The 11,671-nt window shown below is 34.8% G+C and overlaps 2 protein-coding genes across 3 annotated transcripts; one reads left to right on the forward strand and one right to left on the reverse strand.

Annotated features, from left to right (window-relative positions):
* The first annotated feature begins 1,271 nt into the window (after positions 1-1,271).
* Positions 1,272-3,990, forward strand: LOC108725126 (ribosomal biogenesis protein LAS1L). Of its 2 annotated transcripts, none has more exons than XM_018451921.1 (6): positions 1,272-1,471; positions 1,548-1,640; positions 1,711-2,044; positions 2,278-2,468; positions 2,591-3,582; positions 3,673-3,990. In XM_018451921.1, the coding sequence occupies exons 1-6, from the start codon at positions 1,398-1,400 to the stop codon at positions 3,951-3,953; spliced, it is 1,965 nt and encodes a 654-aa protein (XP_018307423.1). In that variant the 5' UTR covers positions 1,272-1,397; the 3' UTR covers positions 3,954-3,990. The 2 variants fall into 2 exon arrangements, with proteins under 2 accessions (XP_018307423.1, XP_018307424.1); XM_018451922.1 differs by having other exon boundaries at positions 1,404-1,471; positions 1,553-1,640.
* Positions 3,991-4,516: 526 nt separating this feature from the next.
* On the reverse strand, positions 4,517-11,155 carry LOC108725117 (transmembrane protein 135). The gene is given in 10 exon segments (XM_018451909.1): positions 4,517-5,046; positions 5,139-5,305; positions 5,399-5,484; positions 5,487-5,535; positions 5,649-5,816; positions 5,900-6,170; positions 6,249-6,403; positions 6,465-6,591; positions 6,766-6,896; positions 10,473-11,155. Coding segments are annotated over 10 exon segments (1,416 nt in total). The 5' UTR covers positions 10,620-11,155; the 3' UTR covers positions 4,517-4,931.
* Positions 11,156-11,671: the final 516 nt, after the last annotated feature.

Raw genomic sequence — 11,671 nt, forward strand, 5'->3', positions numbered from 1 at the left:
CTCCGAGTAACTCTAAAGAACCCGGAGTAGTGGCGGAAAGAGTAAGTCAGAGTACGTTACTCGAGTTGACAAATTTGGAACGTGAAAAGGTAAGGTAATATTATATATACATATAATATTATATTTAATATTTTATTTAGAAAGAGATAAACTCAGATAAACTATATATGTATGTACATGCATACATCTAACCTTGATACAAGCTTTCGAATCACATTTTCTACTTACCTCTCGTGTCCATCACCCACAATGAATTATTTTCTTGTAACGGTGTTCCATTATCATTGGTTATTAACATATGCATATCTTTGATTAATTTTAGAGCCATTTTAGGGAAATGAAGTCGTTACTTTAGAGACCGCTCGAACGGGACGGACGTATGCGTCTCGCTTCATGTGTTGCATCATCTCAATATTCAAATTTCGTTTGCCGCACTTTCTCTTTCAACCCACCTCGGAAGCAAGGTTCATAGAGTTGACTCCGAGGTAGATTTTTCATACTTTTGGAACGAATAGACTCCGCCCATATGGTCAGTTACCTCGCGTTTTGGAACGGCGTAGAGTTAAACTGTTACTCGGAGTGAATTTTGGAACGCACCCCTGACTATGTCCTTGCTGGAAAGCAAGCTTAGCAAGCTGTATATCAAGTGCACGATGTAGGGCCACTGTCACCAAGCTCAGTTAACTTAATGCGGGGTCTACAATAGAAGTCGTAGCAGTTGTAAGGTCTTAAGGGTGAAATCACACGATGCGGAAAAAGACTGCGGAATAGAGAATGCGTCATTGAAGCAACCAATCAGCGCTATTCAGCGCTATTCGGAATAGATCGGAATAGCGCTGATTGGTTGCTTCAATGATGCATTCTCTATTCCGCAGTCTTTTTCCGCACCGTGTGATTTCACCCTAAGTCGTTGTTTGCTTCAAACAAAATGATAAATGCGATTGGTCAATTCTGATGGACTAACTGGCCAGTTAAGTTAACTAACCTTGGTGACAGTGGCCCTTAATGCGTTATATAAATATATAGTTAAATAATTAGTCAATTTTTTACGGCTTACGACTTAAAATCTATTGTAGATTTAAAGTAATGAAATACTTTAGAGCTCACTCCGATAACGGAATCAACGGAGTACAATGTTGGTGGTTGGAGTATGTTTATGTTTACGACACTGGAGCGGTCGAAATATGACGGCGTAGGGAGTGATGGTAGGGATCCGATCTGGTGGTGGGGGTTCGATGCCGCTTCTCTTTATATATAGGACTCTAGTAATGAGCATGATTCCCCTTCCAGATTTTCGGCTTCACTCCCCTCGCCATTTCGTCTATTTCAACTGTATCCCTACTTTCCTATATCTATGGTAAGAGCACGTGGTGCGACACTGATACATAAATATCGGTATGAACCCTACATCGGTGAACATAGCATTGTCCAGGAAACACGACGATGTAAAGCAGGTACCATGGTTATCTCCGTAAGTATTGATTGCCAGTGAAACGAAATTTTAATGTAAGAGATGAATACCGATGGATAATCAATTTGTTGATCAGGGCAGAATGGCACGACGTGTACAGGCAGATTTATTCCAACGACCCGATCGAGCAAACAAAGGCCTACGAGACGCTCTTAGCATGGAAAGCCAGGTGATGCAATATTTCACATTACTCAACTAGATGAATCGAGATGGATTTTAGAAATTATTGTTATTCGTAGGATGCCGAAACTACCAGCGGGCGTGGACTGTACTCTGTCAATTTTGCAAGTGTGCCTTCGTGATCGCGAATGGACATCCAAGATTGACAGTGGCGAGTTACCGATGTATTGCGAAAACGACCTGAGCTTGATGTACTCGACCACGATAATGAGATTCTTGAACTACTTTTCCAATATAGGACATACAAAGCAAAGATCCATGTTTAAGATCGCTAGTCAACTGAAAATTCCAGAGTGGATAGTCGAGTTGAGGCATGAGACTGCCCATGGATACGAATTACCATCTATTGGAGTATTGAGAATAGCAATTAATATATTGCTGCATTGGTTACATGTATGTTTGTTTTTGCCATAATTATGTAAAATCCATTCTATAATTACAAAGATATAAATAGTTATATTTATAAGAATTGAAGAAGTTACAATCAAATATGAAAATATTTGTGTGACTGTCAATTAGTCAATTCTTACAACTATAACCACTTTTTTTTATGCAGTAATATTATAATAGAATGGGTTTAAGAGTATTCAGTATTACAAAACCTTTTGAAATATTATCTTGTAAAGGACGAGTATTGGGCGCCCGAAGCATGTGCAATGAAAAGATATTACTTGAAAGAAGGAGAGGAAGTCTTAAAAGAGGAAGGGGAATCCGAAGTAGAGGATTTTACAAATATGATTGAAATTTGGACAGCTGTTAGTTTATATGTCAACGCTGATTATAAATTAGTGTCGGATTTACCAGAGACACAATTATGGTATATTTTTATTGCAAATCGAATGAATTATTCTGTCAGCATTTTTTACTTAATCAATAAGTCCTTAATATGGAATTATAAGATATATAGTTAAATTAATTTGTTAATATTACTTCTTACAGTGAAATATTGCAAGATTTACGTACATACATGTTGTCTGAGTATAGAAGTAAAATTTCGAATGACGAGAACGAATATATATCCGTTTACAAAAGAACTGTAAAAATTGATAAAGAATACAATTTGCGAACTGCAAAAACTCTACTTTTAGCCAAGATATCTGTGGATTTAAGTGAATCCTTAAGTACAATGCATGAGAAGAGCAATACAATTTGCAACGTATTATGCAAAAATAAAGTTTTTCTACCAAATTTAGATGTCATGAAAATTTTTCGACAACAAGAAAAAAAGAATACCAATTCGAAAAGAAAAATTTTGCCGCCCAAGATGCTTCGATTCTGGAAAGATATTATTTTCTTGTTACATGAAAAAGGGATGTTAGAGACACTACTCTTCAAGCTACTCAGTATTGTAAATCAAGAACATGAAGATAAAGAAAGAAAAAATCTTGCTGCTTTGTGGATAAGTTCCATTTTTTATAGTTTTGTTCAATTAGACATCGTCCAAAGTATTTCTCATACCATGGAGTATGAATTACAGAAAGCGGACAGAAAACTAGACACAAAAATTTTAAGTCAACATCTCAAAGAACGCATACACTCTGAACATCCATACTTGCGGGGTGTCTTGTGGTTAGACATGTCAAGTATCATACCATACTTTCTTCTTGATACAAATTTTTTATCAAAACTTTTACTAAATATAAATGAATTCTCTGCAAGACTGGTAGAACCAATTTTAAAGTTGCTTACATCAAGAATAGATTTACAAACACAAAAACATTTGTTAAATTTACTTCAAATTTACACATGTCAAAAGCATGATAATGAGGACAGTAACAATGATGTTGATAAAATATTTACTGTCGAAGACTTCGATCTAAGTCCAATAGAAAATGAAGCGCATACACACAAAATAAATCGTGCAAATAGAGAAAAAACTACTCATTTGGCAGACCAAATAATCCGTAATTCACATTGGAAATTAGCACATGGTACGCATTTATAAATGAGGTTTTCCAAGATGTATATAATAATTTGATCAATAATATAGTACTGTTGTTTTTTTTTTATCTGATTTCTAGACAATTTTCAATGGATCGGATGTCCCATTGGATTACTACCATGGCAGGTAGACTCGTTGAAGAGTTTGGAACCACTCGAACTGAATCCATCGCAACACTCGGTTTCAGTTCTAGATTCTCAAATAGTCGCTGGTATTATAAATCGTAAAAATTTAAAAATGCAAAGTTGTATTAAATGGGACGACGTACTGCGAAAAAAAAGGAGAATAGAGAAGAAACATAATAAACATATCGTAGATGTAATGAATAGAGCATTAGAGATTTTTAAAAACCAGAAATAATGTGATATAATGTAATATAAATCTGTAGTGGACATAATAAAATACACATTAATGTCTATCACATATTGCTCCAATAAATTATATTCATAATAAAATATACAACAAAGCTGTTCGTACGAAACGTATTTATATTGTATCAGCATTAAATATAAAGTTTGTATTAAATATAGAAAAAATCTATAATGTATACACTGCAGGAAAAAAGTATGAAAGTATCTCGCTATGTAATTAAACATACTTGCAGATACACTCTAGTTGCAAATTAATAATTATATCCATTTAAATAATATTTATCTATATCCCTGACATATATGTGTATAATTATCACACCATAACAATCAAATATATTAAGTTACATAAATTACATTACTATATATAAAAGTATTAAGTTCGTTTAGTATCACAACATATTCAAGCACCATCGCTTCGAATTAGGTTGAAGAAACAAAGTAGAAACGTTAATGTTCAGATCGCTACGTTAAAATACATTTTTTGTTTCACTTGTTTATCGCAAAGAATTTAATTTATACAATTTAAAACGTATATGTGATGTACAATTAATACAGTTTGCGCAATTAATGCCTTCCCAGCCTATAACATCGCGTTTATCTTCTCAGTTGTTTTCACATTCATGGCCGTAGTCGGACAAACCAGACTAGCCAGTAGAGATTGGAGAAACTCGCGTATTGTCGATAATTCCGTCTGACTACGACCATGGATGTGAAAATAACCGAGAAGGTAACGCGCAATGTCAAAACAGGGGTGAAAGGCATTAATTGCGCGAACTGTACACTTCTTTGGTTCTAGAGAATTACGCTTCCGAGGAAAGATACTAAGGCTGTGTTCTAAATTTACTGCCAGCACAGAAAATGCTACAGTTTACGTTACGCGCACTATAGATTTTCAGTACTGGCAGTCAATTTTGGAACAGCCTAACTAAGGTACGTATTGTCACGCTTGATACTTATATTCGATATTTTAGAACGAAAAGGTAAGTTGATCTGTAGTTTTCGTTTTTCTGAGCACTTCTTGCAAATGTTTGTGGCTTTCTAAACCGAACACATTCATATGTAGCCGGGACATCGCTGCTATTCTGAAATCAATATATGTACAAAGTGAGAATAATAGAATAAATCTAGGATAGGGTATAATAATCTTTTATTTTGCGTCTTGCGCAATGTTTACCTTCCGCCGGACACAGTGTAAAGGAATCTCCAATAGGATGATCTCAAGTTTTGTGGTTCTACTATAGCTGCATGGAAGAGAACTGCCGTGCTAAAGCAATACAATAAAATCGCAAACCATTTTATTTCAGGTATTTTCTCATTTTCCACTGCATTATTCCACAGCAACTAAAACAGAGCCAGCGATTACAGTTACATTATAAAATTTACTACATTAGAATATTACATGAATATATTAATAGAAATACATAACAATAATACCTGTAGTGTCTTCCACATGATATATAAAGCTATAGTAATATTGGGATATGCCATAAATGTTACGCTTGCGATAAGTCCAGCAGGAAAAAAATGTGCGAATCTTTGTGGAAAGTTCTTCTCAACATGCATGACACTAGCTATATACAAAGAGAGAGAAAAAAAAGAAAAGGTTAGTGGAAACAATTTCTTGCGAAAGATATTATTCGATATTCTATAATTTGCGTCAAGTATGCAGAGCAAGATGATATACCTTATAAAGGCCGGCAAATCCTCCAAGAAATATAGCTAGATTTAAATTGTCTCTTTGCAAGATGGTGGATTTTAGTAATTTCGGCTTCTGAAGCAATCTTTTGAACTGCAAGATTAGTTTAAGCGCTATTTGTCCGCAAACACTATAACTGAAGATCCTTGCACTATCCTTTAAATAGAAAAGAAAGATAGTTACATCGCGAAAAATAAAATATTTTTCTAGAACCTTTATTGCTGTTTTTATATATATACCGCTAAAATATAATGTGCGCAGCTATAAGGATGCGGACACGAAGCATCCTTACTTTGTGCCTTCAAGCTATCAATGATATATCTGTATGCCTCAAAGGACTTCCATAGAATACTAAATTTATGTCTTGCACAGCTCCTATGTATACTTCTGTCATTCTTTGCGCTGTCACAATGTTCTTCTTCCTCAGTCGCAATGTTTCTCGAAGATGTTTCAAGATGTGAGTCTTTCTTTTTAAGATATTCAGTCTCTTCATATCGGCCAATAATCATCCTATTTTTTGAAAGTCACATTATGCATATGATACAGAAATATATACAATATATGCATCAGGTACAATTCAGGATATACCTAAATATTTTATATATTTGATCCTGTTTGTTCATCTTTGAACGAAAGAAATACATTAATACAGCTACGCTTACAGCAAATATATAGACCTGTCCTCTCGGAATAGGTGAGTAGTATCCTCGCCACAAACCCATCTTGAATAAGGTTTCCGTTGCCTAAAAGGAAATGATAATGATAACATATATTATTAACATGATTATTGCAATTTCTACTTACAATATTTGACACATAGAGACTCAACAATGTACGCCTAGAGGCTCTTTCTATCACAATGGCAGATAAGCTAGATAAAAAGGACGGAAGAAAAGATAGAGTCGGTATATAAAAACGTCCAAGTGCTTGCCTAAAACACAATTATTACAATTATTAATTATGTCTTCTAGTACTCATATATTTAAACTTATTAGTATTTTGATAAATACGCATTTTTTAAAAAAAGTGATAAGTGAAATTTTTAAATTAAGATTCCCCAGAAATTCTGACTTCATTAAATAGCCATATATTTATCATTCCTTACCTTAATAAACAAATCCACATCGAATAAGAGAAAGCACTCCACGAAAGAAATGCTGTGGATTGGAGGATACCCAATATAGTTTTCTTGACATCTTCTTTCGTTGGTTTTTTTCTTCTCATTAAAAACGCAATCTGAAATGACAAGAAAATCAGTCTTACAATAAAACTTAAACTAAAATTATATTTATATGATCATTCATATTATATTTATATTATAAATATTTACTTATATTATCATAAATCGTACGCGTTGCAATAGAAAATTGTAGAGAATATCGAAATTAACTTCTTTCATTGATGATTATGGTTAATTTAGTCATAAACGTTCGCTTAAATCGAGTTTATAAATCCTTATTTTATTTTTTTCGCTTCATTTCCTTCTTGTTTATTTCAACACCCAAATATAGTACGAAGTTAACTAGAATACACAGTTAACTAGCGATAATAAATCATTCATTTACACCGTAATCTGCATGTGCTAATGGGTCTTATTGGAAATGGATATTATGTAACAAAATAAATACAATATGAATTATAAAAACTGAATGGTCGAATATAATGGAAATATTTGTCAGTCAATAACGCGATAACGGAACAAAGACAAATAATAATGGCTGCGTTCAGCAAAACGTTTGTTTTGCAACTGTTGGAAGTTTCCTTCGCGCTAATTGGATCATACTTTTAGATCTAGAAGAATGGTCCTATCTCAGCAGACAATCATAAAACTGTTGCAAAACTGTTGAGTCTGCTGAACGCAGCCATTGTGTTTAAAATCTATACAAATATTCTGAAGAATTGCCTCTTTTATATTGATATAAAGTCTGTAAATGGATGATGTCAACATTGCCCAACTCAATCATATCAGGCAATGTCGACACTGCCTACTTGCGGACTTTACCCGCATATACATAACAGGTTTTATGTTTTCGCAAAATTATAATTTATGTAAAATTTAGAATTTTATTATAATTTATGTTATCAAATCAAATCGAAAATATCAGATATGTAAAATATTCACAAAAACACGTGTGCGCCAATCATACAGTTTAAAGTTTTAGCGTTTTTCTTTATCGGGACATTTTTTATATCAGTACGATTCATTCATTTCGGATATATTATAATTTTGCTTAGCATTCATTCATAGCCAGACATTTTTACGCAGGTATGATTTATTTCAGGTTTGTTTCGATTAATTTTTTTTCTTCGAATCATTTCTTCGTAAAGCGTGAATAAAGCAGAATAAAAGTAAATTAATAAAAAATATAACAAAAGGCATAAAGAGAAGCAAGTGTGATTACTTCTCAACTGATTGTTCTTAAGGTCTTTGCATAGATTCTCAATTTCTTAAATGATAAAATCACGAAATTCATGATTTGGATAGGGAATCCGATATCTTTATGTCTCGATAAAGGAACGAGGCGATTTTGTCCTACTGATTCCATAATTGCGTTTAGAGTGACTTCTATCAAATTGCAACTAATAAATTAATCATCTCATGCAGACCGAACACAGCAAGCGTCAAACAGCAGAACAGCAGCCAATCAGCGAGGCGATATTTTTTACGCCACTGTAAATGTCGCTTCACTGATTGGTTGCTACTCCGCTGCTTGACGCTTGATGCGTCCAATCTGAATTAGGCATTACTCTGGATCTACAATAATGTTTTAAGCCTTAAGTCATAAAAAATGAGCGAATTACAATCGATTATTTCTCTCGGATTTCGACTGTAATTGGTCAATTTCTTACGGTTTAAGTCTTAAGGGGATCCTAAAGCCGTCTGTATTACCGATTAAATCGTAATTTTTGTATAACAAATACTTTTTTTCTCTTTCACAGATTCGAAAATTCTTCTCCGGGATTAAAGTATACACATAATAATTACAAGTATAATTACAAGTATACAAATAATAATTATGAAAAATTTACAGATTATTCTAGATTGTATTTAAAAGTAATATAAAAATTTTTAGTGGCTATTTACTATTTAGATCAAAAGTTATTTCAATAAGTAGTATTTTTTTTATCTCTGTGCTTTTTAATAAAAATATATAGAAATATATTATAAAATAATGACAAAAATCTCAATTTTTTAATAAGTATTTTAAGTATTCAAAATGATTTATGTAAAGTTACATTGCAACGCCGAAATTAATTATCTTGTAAATAAACAAAATATTTGTTCTAAATCCTTGTAATTAATCGGTAAATCGTAATGAAACTTTGCACAAGTCATTTTATTGAACTAAATATTTAAGTACTTATACAAAAATATTTAGATTTTTATTATTTTTCACATTTTAGTTTACATAACAATAAAAATAATAACAAAGGAAATAAATAAAAATGTGTTGTTCAATAAAAATGGAATGTTATAATTACAACTTTCATGTGTATACAGTCTATTTAACGTGTAAATATAAATGTGTGCTATATACATATCTTTTTAACAACAAGGATGTAATGATTCACTGTATTAACTTAAGATTGGAGTACAAATTTTTGCATAACGTGTAAAGCATAAGAAAAAAACCAGAGTCCTTTACTTCTCGAAACAAAGGACTTTAATTGGTTCATTTTCTTATGCGTTACTTAAGATTCGTTACATCCATTGTTTGCAAATGTTAAACAAAAACAAGAGGATTACTGTTAAGTCGCGTAATCACATATATTAGTCAGTTGAGATTTCCGGTTGACGGTTCTATTTTAACCAATCACGATGCAGCTAGACATTAATTGGCTAAAATAGAACCGGCAACTTATGATTATCGATCTTTCTATTATTTTTTTCCTGTTGTTTCGCAATGTCGGTTTTTTATGTCTATTGGTGAATTCGATCGTTCACACTACACTGAATTAATACACGTTAAGGCTGCTTTGTATAAAGTACAATCTAAATGCATGATAATATAATCAATTTTATGATAATATAATCCTTTGATTATACAATGTAATAATCAACAATTGAAACATATACATTCTGTTTGATAATATGATAATATCATAATTAAGTATTCAAGTCTTCCACTAAAAATATTTGTATGTTCTTGCATTTAATTTTCATATTTAAATTTCATATACATAATACTTTTAGTATACACTAATTTGCACTAATAGCGTAATGCAAATAACCAAACTCGCTTAAACGCGTCTTTTTATATCTTATCTTTTGTCTGTTTATATCAATATAGATAACTTTATAATCTCGGTTTAACTTACTTTAATTCTTAAAACTAGAAGATAACGAGTTAGTTAAACTAGGTCGGTAGAAACGGGTATTTTTCGGACGATCGAGCTCGATGTAGATATCGCGAATTCGGAGTCCACCAGATTTCGGGACGGGTGCACCGACGAGTGCATAACTGCATACTGCGTGTACTAAGGAACGATGCATTCGTACTAATTCGCACTCGGTTGCGGTGCGCCCGCACCAGGCACGTACCAAACGAACCCACCGGGGCCACCGGGTCATTCTGCGCATTAAGTGCAGACGCACTGGTCGACAACGTCAATGCACTTGTCCCGAAATGTCTCGAAAGGGCGGACGCGCGCATCTCGGGAAGAGATCGACGACGAGTCACAGGGAATACGACCCCCGATTCGTACCCTCGTCTCGAATGATCCTGGCGAGTCTAGGTTTTTCATCCTGATGAAAGCGAGAGAAATGAAACTAGAAAGTGAAATGCATCGACGCGATCGCGTCAAACGTACGATGTAAACGGTCGTGTATATCCTGAGGGACTCCTGCAGGCAGTGCAGACCGAGACCGGTGGTCGCGCTGACGCAGGACTCCGTCCATGGATGAACGTAATCTCGGCAGGGCACATCGAACGAAAACTTGCTGAGTTGCGCGGGCATTTTCACTGCGATTGACAGCGACCACGGGTGATGGCAACAACGGCGACGTTACACACCGCGTGATGTCACAATTATCGGCGGCACCGCGACTAAATACGGCGCATTTGAAAAAAAAGAGAGAAAAAGAGATGCCTCTTTCTCTCTCTCCGCGGCTGTGGGAAAGTTGAACGAAAGTCAATAAAACGGCATCTTGTCGACACGCAGGCTACTCGTCCGGATCCGATCCAGATCACAGACTAAACGCCGCCGCGCTGACGTCGCCGACGTGATTGAGAAGGAGAAAGGGAGAGGGAGGAGAGAAAGAGAGAGAGAGAGAGAGAGAGAGAGAAAGTGCACCAAGATTCTCGTCGACGAAACGCAACGCGCACAACCGGCGCAACGAGAACGAGGACACGCGAGAATCTCGCTACGCGCCGAGATCGATCGCGAGCGAGCGACCACTCACTTCCGTGTCGACTCGCTGAACGATCGTCGACGACTGACCACTGACGGACGATAATGCTCGTAATAGCAGCGCGAGCGTTGCAGTTGCAAACGCATGGCTTGGCCCGCCTAGCATGACTCGCATGACGCAGATGACACAGATACGCTCGGTCATCGAGCTGTGCTCGCATGCGTACGTTTACGCACGAGTCGAGTCCACCGTCCTCTTCCCAGCAATCCCAGCTATGTTTTTCTCTCCTTCTTTTCGTTCCGATCACTTTCTCTTTTTCTCACTGATTCTCACTTTCGGGTTTGGCTAAGGCTGCGTTCGTTTTGGCGCTCACAACGTCTGTAAGCATCATTTGTTTTTAACCCGGCGTGAATGAGGTGGGTATCATATACACATGTATTTATTCAAATATTTTGGTTATAATAATACTATATAATGATTCGTTATTATATTATATTACTTTCTCCTAGACGTATCAACATAATAAAATACAGGGCTGGGTAATCATTTAAAATGCCAAATATAAAATACTTGAAAAAATGTATTTAAAATGCAAAATGTTTTTCGAATCCACTTATATGTAAAATGGATAAATAGATATTTTAAACAGTTTTCGAAT

Source organism: Mycetomoellerius zeteki, unplaced genomic scaffold (genome assembly GCF_001594055.1).
Source record: "Mycetomoellerius zeteki isolate Tzet28-1 unplaced genomic scaffold, Tzet1.0 scaffold327, whole genome shotgun sequence".
Classification (NCBI taxonomy): Eukaryota; Metazoa; Arthropoda; class Insecta; order Hymenoptera; family Formicidae; genus Mycetomoellerius; species Mycetomoellerius zeteki.